The sequence below is a fragment of the Gorilla gorilla genome, chromosome 3 (genome assembly GCF_029281585.2).
Source record: "Gorilla gorilla gorilla isolate KB3781 chromosome 3, NHGRI_mGorGor1-v2.1_pri, whole genome shotgun sequence".
Taxonomy (NCBI): Eukaryota; Metazoa; Chordata; class Mammalia; order Primates; family Hominidae; genus Gorilla; species Gorilla gorilla.
In genome coordinates, this window is record NC_073227.2 from 64,331,070 (window position 1) to 64,350,801 (window position 19,732).

At 32.2% G+C, this 19,732-nt stretch overlaps 1 protein-coding gene across 48 annotated transcripts in view; it reads right to left on the reverse strand.

Annotated features, from left to right (window-relative positions):
* Nucleotides 1-19,732, reverse strand: part of ADGRL3 (adhesion G protein-coupled receptor L3) — an 860,164-nt gene that overhangs the window by 22,810 nt on the left and 817,622 nt on the right. For all 48 annotated transcript variants that reach the window (XM_055385299.2, XM_031010265.3, XM_055385312.2 and 45 more), the window contains 3 exons: nt 18,160-18,328; nt 11,936-12,061; nt 5,247-5,343 (listed from right to left, as the gene is read on the reverse strand). In XM_055385299.2, coding sequence (XP_055241274.2) covers nt 5,247-5,343; nt 11,936-12,061; nt 18,160-18,328 — 392 coding nt within the window. The remainder of the gene's footprint in view (nt 1-5,246; nt 5,344-11,935; nt 12,062-18,159; nt 18,329-19,732) is intronic.

Sequence of the window (19,732 nt, forward strand, 5' to 3'; positions counted from 1 at the left end):
GGTCTCTGGATTAAAACTCAGGTGTCCATTCTTAGAACTATTAATGCAAAACTAAAATGAGTAAGTCAACTACTTGCAAATATCTATTTGATAGCAGCATCTTTCCCCTCTGTACCAACCATACTCCTAACAGGTGGGGTCACTTTTCAGTAGGTAGTAATGCCACTAGCTACGAGCCAAAATTTACCCTTAAAAATCTATGAAAATAAATCCATTGTCATAGGAAATCGCAATTTTACCAATTACATATATTTACTGAGAATGCTTCTGCAGATTAATAAAGGTCTGAACTCTGAAAAGAGAATCCATCAGCATTTATAAATAAGTGCCACACATCTACAGATCAGTCTTCCTATATATAACAACTAAATTTGGCTTAAATAAATATACCCTTACTAGTCAGATCTCTATGCATAAAAATCTAAACCAAATTAACTTGTGTGGGAGGTTGACAAGATGGAGGATAGGAGATCAGGGAAAAATAAAAACCCATGATGCTAGCCAAGCAATTGTTCCAGAAGAAAACAAAATGCCCTTTTTTCTAATTCTACCACTCAAATTGAATATTTTTACAATAACTTCAGGGCTGGGGTGGGAATGGGGCACTCTTTTGTGATTCAAAGATCCATATTGGTAAGAGCTACTTACCAAAACTTGATTTTCAAATGGAAGTCTCTAACCTCATTCTAACTAATTAAATAAAAATAAAATGAAAAATATAATATTTATGATGAGATAAAGCCAATAGATAAAATATTTATGATGACATAAAGCCTAATAAATATAATATTTACAACAAGATAAAGCCTAATTTCAGAAAATATCCTAATTTCTACATAGAGTTAATAAAAAAGTAGAAATATTTAACAATTCATGCCACTGTCAGAGGAAATGTCTCAGTAAACATTTCATTTTTGGATCAAACTGAAGTTTTAGAGGTATTGTTAATCTAAATAGTTCAAGGCTAGGCACACAGGCTCTTGTCTGTAATCCCAGCACTTTGGGAGACTGAGGCAGAAGGATTGCTTGAGGCCAGAACTTCAAGACCAGCCTGGGCAACATGGCAAAACCCTATCCCTAAAAAAAAGTTAAAAAAAAAGAAAATGGTGTGGGAGCCTCTAGTTCTAGCTACTCAGGACCCTGAAGCATGAGGATCACTTGAGCCCAGGAGTTCGAGGCTTCATTGAGCTACGATCATGCTATTGCACTCCAAACTGGGTGACAGAGGGAGACCCTGGCTCAAAAAAATAAAAATAGCCGGGCATGGTGGCTCATGCCTGTAATCCCAGCACTTTGGGAGGCCAAGGCAGGTGGATCACGAGGTCAGGAGTTCAAGACCAGCCTGGCCAACATGATGAAACCCCGTCTCTACTAAAAATACAAAAATTAGCCAGGTGTGGTGGTGTGTGTCTGTAATCCCAGCTACTCAGGAGGCTGAGGCAGGAGAATTGCTTGAATTGGGGAGATGGAGGTTGCAGTGAGCTGAGATCATGCCACTGAACTCCAGCCTGGGCAACAGAGCAAGACTCTGTCTCAAAAATAAATAAACAAATAATAAAATAAATAAAAGTAAATAAATAGATAAATAGCTCAAGATAAGATTTGACCTGCAGAGATTATTGGTAGGAGATATGGGTGGCAAAGACTACTCTAGCTACAAGTCCTTTCCACCACTACCAGAAAGTTGGAGCTACTAGAGATTTGAATTAGATTTCCAACAGCCCTGGGAGGAGACTGGGGATTGAGTGCTGACTACACCTTCAAGGTATGAGCAAAATAGTAAATATTTAAATGAACCAATGAATAAACCATCCTGAAGTCCTATGAGTTTGTAAAAACTTGGGTCTGGCCTAGAATACATCTTTGTTGAAACTCTCTATAATCAACCATCACCTTACAGCTCTTCTAAAGCTCCTTCTACTTGTGTATATAGTTGGATCGCTAAAGTTAACTTGATAGTAGTGCTGGCCTATTGGCCTCAAGGAATTCTGAATTTGTCTAAGTGTGTAACATTGTGCCAAAGAAGTTGGCTGGAGAAAAATATTTGAAAATGTACAGAAAACATTTTGTGAAACACCTTCATATTTATAGATATTCAAAGTACAATTTTAATGAAAGATTTTAAAGAGATAAAGTGATGAAACAACAAACCTCCAAAGAGAATATAAAGGAATTAATATACTCATTGAAAATTATTATATCAATAAATCTTCCAAGGTTTCACATGCTTCCAAGGAGTAAAATCCCAATAGTAATCAAATTTATCACATTGGGAAATCTAGAAAGGTAATCTCATACTTATGATACAACAAGCTGATTCAAGAACAGAATGTTTCAGATGGTTTAAAAAAATAAATACCATTGAAAAGTAGTTCTACACTGCATGATGTATTCTTTATTCCTAATGGATCCTAAAGATGATAATGATTGATTCTTGTTTGTAAGAATAGATGACAAGACATACAAAATTTTAAAATAATACTCTTTTAACGAATTGACCAGCGGAATGAACAGGGAAGAAAACCTAAATTAAAAATAGGACTAATTTTTGGACAACAGCTTCTCATTTTCAAGGGTCAGAACTATCTTAAAGACAAAAATAAGAGATTCAATACATCTAACTTACAAAGAAAGGAAAATGGAGTCTGAATTTAGAAAAAACCACTATCTATAAAAAACTAAATGAATGGGAAGTTAGAATATATGAAGATGTAGTATCTAGATTTTTATTTTAGTAATAGAGAATATAATCTTTTGAATAAACAAAAGTGAATAATTATGTTGCTTAGGTGGCTGTTTATCTGAAAAGATGAATCTTCGATGTCACCTACCTAAATATGATACACACGCCTGAATGCAGGGAAGATAGGACCCTGGGAAATAAGACAAGATTAAAGAAGGAGGTTAAAGACTATCTTCAGAGACATAATATGAAGAAACAAAATTTCAAGTAGCCCACTCATCTAAGATAAAAAAATAAGATGAGAATAAAACTAGGAGTTTCTGACTTGAGGGGACTAAGAAATTAATACAGGAAATGAAGATCACTATGAGTTCTAGCATGAATAAAGTCACTAAGTGAAAGGAAGAATATATATCCTGATGAAATGGTCACTACCTGGGCACCCTTTAAATTATAAATGCAATTTAATTCTCTACACAAAGTCATCATTAAATTAATTTATTCAACGTCACAAGAAATTGTATACCCTTCCTTTAACAGCTGTATGAAATATCTTTTAAAACTAGAGATTTTGATAAACAGACTTAAACATATGACCAGCCAATATAAACTAATATTATTTCCTTTAAATATATTTCAAATTGATCCCGTTATCCACAAATCACTATATTCAAAGTTTATTAAATTCTTGAGAAGCAATTAAAAAGGAAGAAACTAGTAGTGTTATATAGTGATTAACTTTAAGCCCATAAATAGTTTGCATTCATAGCAGTTTTTACTGAACTGACACACCTTACTATCTTTACATGAATTTAGACAATATTAGACAAAATAATAATTTTACATATTTTGTTTATCCTAATATACAAACAATTCATCATTAAAATCATATTACCTCATTCTTTGTTTAATCAATAATTATTCAATGGCTTCTGGGATCATCAAATGAAAGATAGTTCTATCAATAAATCCTATAGGTAAGGACAGTTCTCTTTCTTGGAACATGGCAGTAAATTTTCTTATATATGGAATTGTTTAAAGAATATAGAAAATTAGTCATATGTAAGCAAATTAATCCTAGGTTATGGAGGCATTTGTAAGTAATTTGTTCTTTATGATTTAAAAGTAATGTCAAAAAGTTAGAATACTCATATTAAAAGAAATTTTCACAAACTAAACATTAAAACTAAATTGAAAAAGATATGAATACTTGAGAGATATTGTCTAAATTAATATATTCTAGCCTATAAAAACAAACTAATAATGAAACAAAATACCAGGAGGTAGCTCTTTTATTTTAATACATTTTCTTAATATTTGGAGGAATATTGTCACTCACTATTCTTACTAATCAAGAAAAAGTGATGTAGATAATTTTAAATCATCACTAGGTTATAGTTACTATATTGTTGCCCCAAATAACACATGAAACTCAATTAAGATTATATTAAAACATGGATCCCTGCATCAGATTCAATTTTGACACTGCCTGTCCTAACTTCTTCATAAAGATAAGACGAAACTTACTTGAGTACAAATAATTGAGAGTACTAGTATCTGAATCTTTCTGAATCATAAGCCATAATTATTACATTATTTCTTCCTAAGTAGCATAAAATATAACAAAAAACTAACAGAAATAAGTTAAAAACAAAACAATAATTCTAGTTTGGGGATACAAAATAATAATAACGATCATAAAAATAACTTAAATTCATGCAAATGCCTCCTTCCCAGATAAAACTATATTCTAAATATTTCCCATTGCTGACTGTAGTAGCCTCTTGGTCTCCACAAGTGTTACATCTAGTCATTTTTACTGCAGCAAAATGAATTCTAATCATATCCCCACACATACACACACAGAAAGAGAGAGAGGTTGAGAGAGAAAGAGAGAAAGAGAGAGAGAGAGAATGCAAAGATCAAGGAAAAAAACTCAACCACAAACAAAACAACAGATTAAGGGAACTTCATTTCTTCATTTCAAAAATCTAAATGCCACCCAGGGAGCACTGAACCACAAGCACATACACAAAAATCGTAATATACCCAAAAGTATCTTTTCTCCTATATCTTTAAATATCCAATATTATCCAGATAAGTCTTTTAGATATTAAGATGTGATTTTTTCCAAGTACACAGGTTGGCTTAAGTATGTATTAGACAGTATACTTTTACTTCCGCAAAGACTATGAAATTGCTTTATATCTAAGACAATGTGGAACTCTATGATGCTTAGCCGACTATACAGCCACATAATTGCCCATTTTCACTGCTTCCAATGAGGCCTGACAGCTCTCCAGTTTATAGCAGCAGCAGATGACTAGGAAAAGAAGTTTCTTATTTTCTAATTTCCTTTTGGAAAAGACTTCTGGAAAATTCAGGATTTTTTTAAAAGCAGCTTATGAATAATGGAACACATTGCTACACTCAACCAAGTTTTATGTTCTTACAATATTTCTATCACGTGGAACAGGTTCAGAAGTTGCAAATAAAGCAATGAATTTAAGGACTTTTTAAGTAATCAGAAAAGTAATAAATATGAAAATTTATTTCTAATTACCTCTGTTGAGTGACGCTGAACTGTTTATGTCTCCAGTAATAAAGGAAGACTCTGACTGCTTTCGAACCGTGTCATTCCACATTCTACGGATTCGGCTCTGGGTGGGGGAAAAGGCAGAAAGAAAATGAACTCATGATGCAGTGAATTTTCACACAAATCATTCTTTTCTTTTCTGTCATAATTATATGAGACCTTTGTTTCTAGCATTTGCAAATACACAACTACATGTTTGCAGTACAGTAGCATGAGAACATCAGAAATAACTTTCATGATAATACATGGTTCTCATTAACTGTATTCCTAAATGCCTATATACCAAAGATAATTATAACCATGAAAAAAGAAATAAATGTAAAGTACTATACCAATTTAAATATGTTGAGTATATACAGAGGTATATATCTTCAGACAGTTAGAATTAGAAGATTTTAATTTCCAAGGTAAAACAAATTATTTTTACTATAACTTTTATTGGAATGGGAATGTTTAACTATGCATTAAATTGCCAGTTCTAACAAAAGATTTAGTTTAAGAAATCAGAATCTTGCAAAAGAGTTTGCTAAGAAAAGAAAATAGAACATTATTAAAATGCTACTGAACTTAAATTTTCCATAACTTTTAGGGGAAGATCAATGTAATTTTAGGAATTACGTAACTATCCTGACTTTTCTTTCTTTGAAGAAGATAAAGTTAGTTGATTCATTGCTTCCATAGGAAGTTTTATAGATAACTAAAAATTCTTAAATTATTATTGACATTCTTAAATTCAAATTTCTAAGGGTCAGATATTATAAACTTTTTCCATTGGGGGATTTTTTTCTTTTTTATTCTGTTATATCAGTTTACTGAGTTATGGGTCAAAAAAGTATTAACAATCTTGTGAGGAAGAAACAAAATATTTTCAGAAGTTTTTCCAAGGCTGAAATAGTTATAAGAAACATTGCTACTACTTATGAAACCATGCCTACAATGGGTTATGTTCCAAATACATTTGAACTCCTTGAATAATGGGAGTAACCAATCTTAGAATATTAGACAAGTGATTTTATGAATCTTGGAACATGCTTATTCTTCAGAAATATTGTTGTATATCACATTTTCCCTAGGTTGACAAATGCGTGCATGCACACACACACAGACACAGACACACACAGAAAACTAATAAACAAAAGGACAATGTTGGGAGCCAGTCTCTCACATTTGTTTTATTAGTTGGTTAATTAATTAATTAAAAATATTAATTACCCTCTATTGCCTGCCAAATACTAACCTATAAGATACAAATGTGAAATGTAAGCACAAAATGTCTTGACCCTTATGGAGATGTTAAACTAGTAACAGATTAGTCAAATTATCACAAAAATAAATGCGAAAGTACAATATGCCCACAAATCTCCATACGGTCATTAAATATTATAGCTGAAATATGATCAACCAAAATGACTGTCAATGGTAGGATGGATGAATAAACTATATAATAATATAAAGCAAAGAAAATTAAAAGCTCATAGCCTCCTGCAGTAATGTAGATGTCTTGGGAACAAAGGAAAACATAAAAGAGTATGTACTAAATGATTTCAGGTGAATAAGTATCAAAATATGCAAACTAAAATGTGCTATTGAAAGCTAAGATAGTGGTTATGTTTGGAGGTTAATGACTGAGAGGGGTTCAAAGGGTTTCCAAGGTATTCTCAGTATACTAATACTTGGCCTGGGAAGTGGTAATAATTAATTGTGCCATACACTTATGTTTTGCATATTTTTGTGACTATTCATTATATTACAGAATTTTTAAAGATTTTTACCAATTATACCATTTATTTTTACCATATATTAAGGGATATGTCCTTGTCTAGGGAGTCTGAGAACAATGCAGACTGAGGAAGTAACATTTTATCTAGGAGTTGATGAAGTTATTATTGTTAGGTGATATTTATATGAGCTGTCCCCATTATCTCATCTCCTATTAATCTCCCCTGTCTGCTCTAGCTGCACCTGTCCCCTTGCTGTTCTCTAACATGCCAGGCATGTTTGTGCCTCAGAGGTTGGCAATGTTGGTTGTTTTCTCTGTCTGGGGTGCTCTTCTCCAGATACAGGTATGCAAAATTCCATTATTCTTTTAAATCTAAAATATTTTTTTTCTGAAGGTATAACACCCTACTTAGAATTGTAGGCTACCCACACAATCCAATCACATCTCAGTCCCTTTTCCCCTACTACATTCCCCCAACAGTCACTAACATCTCCTATAATACCATGTATTATATAATTATTTCTTACATTTATATTTAATAGCTATCCATTTAATGTCTAATATTTAATGTCTTATGTCTGCATTAGGCTTGAGGCTCTATGAAAACAGAATTTGTGTCTTTTTTGTTCATTGAGGTACATATACTTGGCATATACATACATAGTGTATGTATATTATATATGTGCATGTGTGTGCATATACATCTATATCAATTAATTTTTTCTATGCTCTCTTTTCCATACTATATACCTTTCATATATTCACCCATCAAAACCTCACAAGAACTCCATGAGGTAGGTAATATTATACATTAGAAAAACCGAAGCACAGCGGTTAATGAACATGTCCGATGGCACAGACCTTATAACCAGCATTGGAATGCAGTCATCTGGCTCCTGAGTGCAGGAGGTTAACAACTCACTGCACTATACCAAATATAGTTTAAGAGGAAAAGGAGAAAAAGGAGAAGTATTGCAGGCAGAGGAAAAGGTATATAGTATATGGCACAGAGGCCACACTTATAACCAGGAAGGGTTTTAGAATATGGGAGTGAAAAACACAAGTCAGAGAAGACTACACACAATAAAATACCATTTTTAAACAAAGGTTTAAAAAAGGAATGCTGAACAAGATTTTTTGGAGGGAGAGAAATGATTAGAATAAGTTGTGGGAATGGAAAAACAAAATTAAGGAGCCTTTCTGGAGGAAGGCATAGGGATTTGTTAGGGAGGTTAAATAAAGAGGAAAACATATTGAAAATGTTCTATTTCCTAGGTTGGATGTTGAGTTCACATGTGTTCATCTTATTAAAATGTTTCAATATTTCATATACATATTTCACTTTTTTATTTTTCAAATATATAATAAAAAGCAAATATATCTAAAAATCAATAAAATATATGAAAGATAAATGACAAAACAATTACGAGAAAGTCAAAAGATATTATTTCAGTCCATAGTTTAAAAAAAGTTACACCCATTTCTGTGAATATATGTTTGTGTGACTGATGCATATTATAAAACTTTTATAAGTGATTAGGACCAGGAAGTAAGTTTGGAGGAGCAAGAGGTGAAGAGGATTTTTACTTTTTAGTCTTGGCCGTCATCCCCTGCATTATCCACAATGTAGCAACATAATGTTTACTACATGCGGATTATATCCTGTCACTTTCATTTCTAAAGTATCTCACTGGCTATCCAAAGTAATCATAATAAAATGTAATTTTAATACTGTTACAAATACCCAGGGATCTGTCTCTTTCCTTTTTCCTTGACTTTCTATCTCATTCTCCCTCTAACCCACTTTGGCCAATATTTTTTGTAAGTTCTCCAAACCGTAAAGGCTTTGCATTAGCCATTTTCTCACTTAGAATTCTGTTTCCCTGAATTTCCTTTTCTCCTTTCATTTAGAATCTTGTAACTCATACTTTGGCATAAGTATCACTTCCAAAGGTAGTCTTTCTCCAGCATTTAATCCAAGTAGCCACCTGGCTAATTGACATCATCATATTTTTGTTCTCCGTCAGCTTTCCCATTTGATATTTTTATTGGGTTGTTTGTTATTAATACATTTTCTGTCTCCCAACACTAGAATAAAAGTTCCAGATCACAGGGGAAGTTATATGTCTTTTAACCATTTTATCCCCAGAGATTAGAAGATTGATGGCATTATATAGGAGGCACTCAATATTTCTAAATAAAAAATCATAATATATAGAGATAGTTATTTTAGAAGTGCTCTTATGAGAAAGATGCATCCATACTCCCCAAATTTTGTCTTAATATCAATATTTTAGCATTTGCTTATGGGTGGCCATAATTAGTGGGAAATGCATTTATTAGTCTTACCTAAACAAATAATATAGATTTAAGTAACTATAACCTGACATAGGCTTGGCTGGTCATAGTTAATCAGAATTAGTACTATATTAAGTATAAGAAAAAATGTAAATTATTTTCCAAGAGTAGAATTGTGATATTACAAATTACAAGAGTAAGGAGAAAAATATGATACAACTTAAAAATATATATAATAATATTCTATAATAACAACAGTAATAAATGGTAGCCACCACTGTTTATTGAGCACCCACTATTTATTCTGTTTTGTGTATATTACTTCAATCTTCTTAGCAACTTAAGATGTCAGTATTTATTATCACCATTTTACAGATGGAAAAACTGAGTGTCAATGAAATTAGTAACTTGTTCTGTGTCATAGCTGGTACGTGGCAAGGCCAGGATTCAAAACAAGGTATACCCACCCACAGAGTTTATTATTATTCCATTGAGCTGCACTGCCTTAACTCGTAGTTTAGAAGTATTGCTAAACATTGCACAACTCTGTTGTAAAGTAGTAAATGAGACTCCTAAATATTATTATAATATTAATGATATATGTCCATAAAATGACTATCGGATGGTGGCTGATGAGCTCAGTAATGTGAAAAGCATGCGGGATCTAATCATGCTGGATGATATAGGGAATCTTAGCAATATCAATTGAAAAGTCGTGGAAAAGTTATTACAAAAAGAGGAAGAGCAAGGGATTATGAGTCTGAAAATAAAGGCATTAATTATAAAAGGGGCTCATGCTATAAGCATCATCCTGGTCTGCCCCCACTCTTATGTGAAAATTCAGATCTCTATTTGGCAAATTTAGTAGTCCTAAACTCAGAAATTTCCATCCATCTGAGTTGGGACAATTGTTCTTCTGATTTGCAACTTTACAACCTCAGTGTGGTGTGTAAAAAATAAATCAAATTCAGATTATTAATAATCATGCAATTATATTTAAGTTTCATGATTGTGGTTAGTAAAATTATTTAACATAGCCTGATATTTTTGACAGTTATATGTTAGTTTTTAAAATTTTAATTGGAAATATTAGATTGATATTAAAGACATGGTTTTATTTGTAAGATTAAAACTCAATTGGTGAGGAAACTGTTTATGAAAACACTGGTCATCCATTAATTTATAACTGTGTTCAAGTGCTAGCTAGGTGTGTATGACTAGTCTGACAGTTGATGTGTTTGAGACAATCAGATATATTAAATTTATAAATGATATTTAAAAGGTATAAATAAGTTAAATTTTCTAAGCATATAAATGAATTTAGGGAAATTTAATCTATTAAGCTTACAAGCCAATTGAACATCCATCAAATAAAAAATGAAGCAATCACTCTTATTTTATATAAAATAACCAAATTTATGAAACAATAATTAGATTTATAGGTTGAGCTAAAAGAGTTAAGAAAAATTAATTCTTAATTTATAAGTTTATTTATCAATTTAAACTCAAGCCTTCCTCAGAAAAATTTAATTGGCAACACTGAAAACATGCCTTTTTTTTCTACTGAATCATGCAATCTTAAAAACACTAGTCTGGGTGACTCACAGCTATAATCCCAGCACTTTGGGAGGTCAAGGCAGGCGGATCACTTGAGGCCAGGAGCTTGAGACCAGTCTAGCCAACATGGCAAAACACCATCTCTACAAAAAACACAAAAATTATCTGGGCGTGGTGGCACACGCCTGTGGTCCCAGCTACTCGGGAGGCTGGAGGCTGACGTGGGAAGATTGCTGGAACCCAGGAGGAAGGGGTTTCAGTGAGCTGAGATTGTACCACTGCACTCCAGCCTGGGCAACAGAGTGAGACTCTGTCTCAAAAAACAAACAAATAATACTAGTTTGCTAGCTTGAACCAAACTCACTCATGACCTACACCACTCTATGTCTTTTATTTGACTGGCTCATCTTAACATCCAAGAGTTGCTAAAATTTCTATGTAATAATCTTTGAGCTGATACTGTGCCCTGGGAAAAACGGCACACAGTTTACCCAAAAGCTTAAAATGTTTCTGGTAAGGTACTATGCTGCTATGTCTAGTGCTGGGCGAATGGGAGTGGAGCTTAGACCAGCTATGTTAATAATGCTGTTGTAGTATTCTTTGCTGCCCTGACTTTTCTTCAACTTCTCAGCACATAATATAGTTGAGTCATACTTATTTTTACTAAACATACCATATTATATGTAAATTGTGTCAGTTTGTGATAATTATTATACTAGTTAGAAGAATTATAAGAATTAGAATCATATCAATATATCACATTTCTATATATATGAAATGTTACTTTCTTTGAATTTTGGGTGAAACGGCAAATTCCTTTCTTTACCTGCTGCATTTATTGAACTGAAAACAATCTGAAGTCATTATTATGCAAACTTCAAATTTGCAGACTCAAATTCCATCATATTATTACAGTTTTAGTTTCTTCCATTTCTGTCAGAATCATTCCCATGTGAGACACAGTGAAACAACAAAAAACAAACGATGTGTTAAACACAGGCTAGAAATTAGCTCCAATCATAAGGGACAGTAACTGGTATAGTTAAGAATTACTTCATTTCAGTGAACAAATATTGTTTACCTGTGAGCCTGTGGAGTAGCGTCCAGGAGTTCGAGAACCAGATGTTTTCCCTGAACCAATGGAACTCTCTGTACTTTTGCCACTACAGCAATGTGTTCGCAGGCATTTCCCATACTCTTTTCGTACCTAGCCAATTAAATATTAACTTCTGTTAGCAAATAATTCATTGCAGGTAGGAACAAAAGTAGACAATGTATGTGAGTTTTATTTTTAGATAATGTAATTATTTCCTTGCCCTACAGATGTAAGAAAGTCTGTTCAGCATATATTTTACAATACAACATAATTACATTCATACTGTCAAGCTTGAAATTTTGCCTAACTGGAGCCTTTTAAAACACACACACACACACTCATACACACACACTCACACACCTCCCATCACATCATAGTGGTACTTTCTCTTAGTTCCAAGAACATATACTTAAGCCCATTGAAAATACTATTTTTAGCTTCATAAATTTGATATAAAGTAGCCTGTTGGTGGAAGGGCATGGTAGCTGTTGTTCTTTAGGTAGAAGCCTACTTAGGAAGTTACAGAGAGTGGGGTGGAGGAAGTAGGGTAAGAAGTGGGGGAGAGAGAAAGAGAGAGAGAGAAATATCAGAGAAAGTGAGAAAGCAGAGAAAAGATATTTAAAGACAAAATATGAATATGTTGGGCTAATCGTTTCTTCTAAGTCTATATTTCTCTGAAGTTTATTTCTCTTAAAAGAGATCAAATGTTCAAATTGAGAACAAAAATTCAAAAGATTGTAAATTTTGTCCTTCAAAATAGTTCTACTCAATAATCACAGAGAAATATAATTACTTTATAGCATTCTTGATTAAATACTTAATCTTGGTTGTAGTATAAAATTACAGGGAAAAAGAAGAGTTTCAGCTGATGTTTTCAAGCAGAGAAATATATCAACTTTTGGTAAAAATTTTATCATGTCTAAAATTTTTATTACTGCCTATTTAATTGAATAAGGCATATAAAAATAAACAGTAACTGCCTTAAATCACATATCTATTATCAGTAACAACAAAGGGACATCTTATTATATCAATTATATGTTCAGGAATTTATATTATGAAATAACATCATGTATATAATACTATTCTTAAGCCTTTATGTATTTGATTTCGCATTAGTGCATTTTTTCCACAACTTATGATAATGTAATATTCAAATAAGATTTTATTTAAATCAAAGTTTTGAACATGTGCTTTAAAAAGGGATGTTATTTAGAATCAAAAGCAAAAAAGGTATGTAAATGATACATTAAATTTAGTATTCCAAATGGGAACATTTCATCTTATTATTGTAAAATTCATTGTGTCAAAGATATAGGAGAATTAAAGACAGAACATATACAGATTTGCTCAAAGAACTCACATTTATTGAGTGCTTATTATGTGGTAAGAACAATGATAGAGATAGGGTCAGGTGACTCAAGCATAGAAGAGGAGTGGCTGCGGCAAGTAGGCGTGGGAGGCCAAGAAGGGCTTCTTGGGAAAGAGGGCTTCCCAGAAAGTCTTCAAAAGAGTGGCTGGAATTAATTTACAGAGTGAAGTTGAAATAAAGGATAGGGGAGAAGAGGAGAAAAAGGCATTCTCACCATAAAGAATAGAATGAAAAAACAGGGTTATGATGTGCTGGTCTTTAAGGCCTTTCTCTGCTCTGGTATGGCAAAATTACTTATTTTTAATTAAAATGCTACTGATTTGTTTTGCAACCAGTCTCTTCTGTGCTACATTTATCAATGATTAGAATTAGAGATAATTATTTTTGTTCAGTGTTTACAAGTCAGTCCATATTTTGTGCATTTTAAAAAAGAAATCGGGCTGTAGCCAGTTATGTGTGTTTCTAAGATGCATCTGTAGGGAGGGTGAAAAGAAGAAACTTCTACTTTTTAACTATTATGTGTCAGGAATTGTGCTAGGTATGTCCCTCAAAATGACTCTGAAAATAACTATTACCTTCATTTTATAGATGAGGAGATTGAAATGGGTTAAGCAATGAGAGTAAACTACAAGACTGAAAAGTCAAGCGATGTGCCTTAGGAGAAAAATCTAAATTTCATGGGTGCTCTACGATCAAAAAGCTCTAAGATGCCACATTTGGAACATGAAATCACTGACCAGCACAGGCATTGTATATTACTAATATTATTATTAAAGTAATCTATTAATTATCTCCTTTGTGTCTGGAAAGAATGAGGACAAATGCTTTAATTAGAACTTGAGAAGGCTTAAAATAATCTCTAACCAAAAGTAAGCATTATCAATGATAGTTTAGTAATTTCTACTGATTTATGAAGCATCTCTAAGAACCTAAACTTTGATCATAACTTCCCCCTGCAACATCCCACATTATTTTCCTGAGGTACACAGCAAATGATATATTTCCTTCTAGATGAGAAAGGGTATTTGAATGAAGTGATGTAAACCTAAACAAATATTTCAGTAAAATGAGGAATAAAGGCAAAGAAGAGAGAAAGAGAACCATTCTCCCTCCTGTTACAAAATCAGCAATATTGTTTAAGCCACAATAATTCATCGTGGGCTATTTGCATTTTCCAACAAAGATTAAATGTTCTGAACCGGTAAAATAAACAACCAGAAAATCAAGATATTTGGTGATGCCAAGTCTCACATTAGCTACATTACTTACTGAATCATTATACTGACTTTATTTTGCTGTGATTTGATTTGAAATGGTAAGCATATGTCTTAAAAAGAAGAAAAAAAATAACATGGACCATGTCCAGGAAACATTTTTTAGATTACAAAAAAGCAGTTATTTGATTGTTCAATCATTTGCATATTCTAATCTACTATTTCACATGGCACTGCATCTTAGTTACCCTAGTCAGATGATATCCTATTTTGGTGTGATGCTGTTCTAGAATATAGAAGACAGGAAAGATAATATACCTTACCAATAAAATATTTCTGATATTTCTCATATCAGAAATAAAATGATCATGGAAGCTCTGGGAATATATCAAATATTTGAATGTATGACAAAAGTAAAAGTGACCACTTTAATGTGACCAGTGGAAAACTGTTTACACAATCCATACTCAGAAAAAGACTGAGACACAAAAATTTTAATTTTATGAGTAAGTTGAAACAATCGACGAATAATTCAATAAGACAGCAATTTTCAAATATGAAATATTTCATATTTCTCTAATCAAAATATATAAGCAACTATACCAGTGATGGCATATTAGTGAAATTTAATCAGATGGCTTAAAAGAAAAAGTACCTCCTAACCATTTCTTCAGTTTCAAAGACAAGTACATGACAGTTTTTATACAAAATAAAAACCAAAAATAATTATACATTTTCTGTATTTTCTGATGTTGGCCCATATTCTTGACACCAAATACAAATGTGACCAAAGTTTTAAAATTCAAAACACAGAATGGATGAAAGAACAATATGTATTACTTGTTATTGTAAATCATGAAAATAAGCTTTCAAAATCAGGGCCTGGCAAGTTTTTCTATAAGGTCCAGATAGTCAATATTTTAAGTTTCTTGACTCAGGAGCCAAAACTAAGGATAGGGTGTATATACTTATTTTAAACTTTATGTATTGAAAATGTAGTAACCATTCCTGACTTCGTGGCTGTAAAAATAAAAGGCAGCTGGATGAATTTCGCTCATGAGCCAGTTTCCGGAACTCTGTTTTAATGAATCACAAAATGGAACTTGATGACATATATATTTTAAAATTTAACTTATGTTAAATATACTAAAAACTCTAAATTTGTTTGAGGGTCTTGAGATGTAAAATCTCTACCTGGGTACCAAATGCAATTCTTACTTATTCCAGTGATATGCTTACGTTAAGACAAGAAAAATTAAAATAACATTTTTATTAATATTGGGAAAACTGAAAGAGGCGTTGGCTAATAAAAAAATACTCAAAGCAAAAGAATGTGTGTAAAGTACAAAAATTTCTTTTCTGCTTTGTAGAAAATTTCCAAATTAACTTTAACATTTAAAAATTACTTCTTAATGAGTTAGTAAAAAAATTTAAATAAAATTTAAAAATTATGTTGGTCCAAATTTCCAGCTAATGTACAAAATAAAGATGACAGGCAAATAAATCTACTGTACTTCAGTATGTTATGACTGATCATAATGACCTAATATATTGCCTTTTTATCATGGGCAAATGCTACCATTTTCCTTAATCTCCTGATTTTGCTCACATTTTTTGCATATATTTCTCTTGAGCATCAGTTATGGCTTTCTTCTAACCAAATCTAGACATCTTCCTCAAGTTTTAGTCTCTCTGACTTCTCTGAAGTCTTTTAGAATACCAACCACTGACTTCTTCTTGACATTTTCTCCTATCTTTAATTCAGTGTATCATCTTGATTCTTGTTCTTCCTTACAGCTCTATTCTCACTCACCATTTACATGTCTCCTATTCTTTAAATACATTAAGTGTGGCAGACTGCCATCTATTCACCATATCCAATTTCTTCTCTTTCTGACTAAAAAAGCTATACTATGTTTTTCTGTCTCCCTTGCAGTTTAGGTGGTACCATCGATAGAATCCTATCTGATTAAAAAAAAAAAATGAGTAGAAGCCATGTGAACCACTTTCAAATCACAAAATCATCTCTCTCTCTCCCAGACTTCCTGTTGGATGTCAAAACCCAAGAGGACTATAAAATCATAGATTGAGGTTGTTTGAATCTTCATCAGCCTATGTCTCTTCATGGGGCAACCCCATCCAATGGGCAATGAGTAAAACATAAACATATGTTGAGGCAGGCTTCTGTAATTTGGGGGGTGTACATATTAATTATTTGGAGGGTTCATCTATTTTATTTTATTTTTATTTTTTTAAATATCCTGTTATAGCAGGATTCATCTATTTTAAAACAACCTCTTTTTAAGGAGAATTCTAATGAATTAGATTAGAATGCATCCATTCTAATGTAACCTCTTTTCTTTTCTGTAATCTACATTTAGAAACCTGACTCATCATTACTACTCTATTCTGTATTTTCGATCATGTCAACACATTTTAGATATCTACCACCATCTAAAATTGAAAAAAGAGTAGTGTTTTCTTTTATGTTTGTCCATCTTGACAAGTGGACACTCTTTTCAACCTCTTGTTTTGGTCCCACCAGTCTCTAAAACTAAAAATCCTAGAAAGGGATATCTTTACTTTTTATTTCCTTTGTTTTCCAAAGAAAAAGTATAAGTCTTATTGTTTCTTTCCCACAAATTTTAAAACATAATTTTCGATTTCATTTTCAGAGCCATTTCTTTGAATATTTTATAATTATTTTTACCCCCTCCATGTCACACATGAGTAAACTGAGACATGGGGAGGTTAATTAACTTGCCGAAAGTCACATACGTTTTTAAATAGAAAAACAGAGATTCAAACCCAGGCAATCTGGCTGAGGGGTCGTTGTGACTGGACCTATCCAGACCACATTTTAAATAAAGTTAAAGTGTATAAGATTGGAAAATCAATCTGGGGATTTTAAAAAAAGTAATAAAAATATTTAGTGTTTAAAATTAACTTTGAAAATTTATATATATATTATGTCCTTACAAATGTAAACATTTGCAAAAACAGATACATGCAAAAGATTGCATTCTAATAATTCAACTCTTAGATTTCATAATAAATGCTTTTAAGGGAAAGAAATATAGAGACCATTATTAACTATTCCATCATTCATTCAAAAAATATAAATGTATATTATTTTACCATAAGCTGTGTAGACATTTATATGTTCTAATGTAAACTAGTGTTTGAAGAAACAGAAATATATACACATATACACATGTATATTTCCTATACTGTGATATATATCCATATGTGTGTGTGTGTGTGTGTGTGTGTGTGTGTATAACTCATGCCTCCACAACATTTTCAGAAAATAATTACTTCCTAATACACAAATCCATTTGGCCACCAATGGGAATATTAAAGACTATAAAGTCAAATCTATAAGAAAATAATTTTTGTTCACTGTTTAAATCAGAAAATGTTTTTATTGTTTTTTACTGTTGGACACTCCCACCAACTATTATGCTTGTATTTTGTGTTTGTTTTGCTTTACTGTTATAAAAGATGAGTATCTTTATTTCTTGTAGACAAACATATCAAGAATAATATATTAGAATATGTTGTGGCTGCTTTGCTATCATGAAATGTATGCCATTTATATTTTAAAAAGAATTCTAGCTTACCTTCTTCTGTAGGACACAATGGAAAATAAATATAAACATTCCCTGTAGAGAATTGAAAATGGTGAAGAGATACGCCATGATGACTGTGCTTTCATTAATATACATGAGTCCAAAGGCCCAGGTCAATCCTAATAGGCAGAGAAGAGCTATTGCACCTATAACCCATGACCTGTAGAGAGAAATGAGAAAATTAAGGGTTATTAAATAATTGATCTTTAATTAACAACCATATCAGATCAACAATACGACACTGAAAAAAATGTTACAGTAACTTTTATTGACAGAAAATGTAAGACAGGTGGTGTAAGTACTTTAAGGTTTTAATGAGACTACAAGTTTTCAAGCTTCAGGAGATATATACATGAATGAAAATGTTATGAACACAGAAATTCATTTAAGCAAAAGCAGATTTGTACCATAAATTATTCATGTATTTGAAGCACATATGCAAATGGAATGAGGTGTAATTATGGTGAATGGCAACAGGAAAGCAGGCTATAAAGCTGTTAGTCTTCACTGGTCTCACAGTGGTAACATTTGTTTGATTGATTTCCCTCTATTAGTGCTTCTTCTGATACATTTTTACCTCGCTTTTTCAAAATTTCCTCTTTTTCCACAAAAATTTTATTGTTTACTGACAAAAATATAACTTGTATTAGGAGGAAATACATGGATTTGAAGTACATGTATGAATTTAATGAGCCCCACTTGTCTAATTCTATATTTATAAAGACTAAGCGTGAGGGATAGTAGATGGAAAAAATAGTTCCACTCTAATGGAAACATTGTTTCTACTCTTCTTCAGCCTTTGGATCACTCACTTCTACGGTATGTTGTAGTAGATTTTAGAAATCACTCATTTGGCAGCTTTGTTGAAAAACATTTTGAAGGCTCAGGGAACCTTCATTTCTTTGAAGTGTCTGTAAACTCAAGGGAGAAGATGAAGCTGAAGCTGAGAATGAAGATGGGGTGGTATGAACGGAGTAGTATAGAATAAAAGACAACTTCTCACTCCCACTCCATTCTCTTAGTTTCCTCCAAGATGTCATTTGCAAGAGTATAAGCAGGTAACAAAATTCATATATTTGTGGTTAAGTTATGTATTGAATATCAAGATAAAATGTTCTTGCAACAGATGGGACTCATAACTGAAATGAAATCCTTCTCAACTCCCAAGTATATGGGAGAACAGGACCAAATCAGTAGAGATCGCTATACACTAATAAGCCCAACCTCTTTATTCCCAGCATATCTTCCTTGAATAGGGTAAATTCATATTTCTTTCCAGCAGATTATTATCCTCCACTATAATGTCTTAGGAAGATATATTTACAGGGATGGAAACTTTGTAAAATGAAGGGAAAAAATCATATATGTTTATCATAATCTGAAGCTGAGTTCAATTTGTTTTTTAGAGAGAACTGCATCTTAAGAAAGATATGGTCCCAAAGTAGTTAATTATTAAAGTCTTATTAAAAATAATTATAAATATTTACTATTTTTCTCCCATAACAATCAGCCACTATATTTCATGTTTAAATGCCCACTATATTTAACATGTTTAATTGAAAAC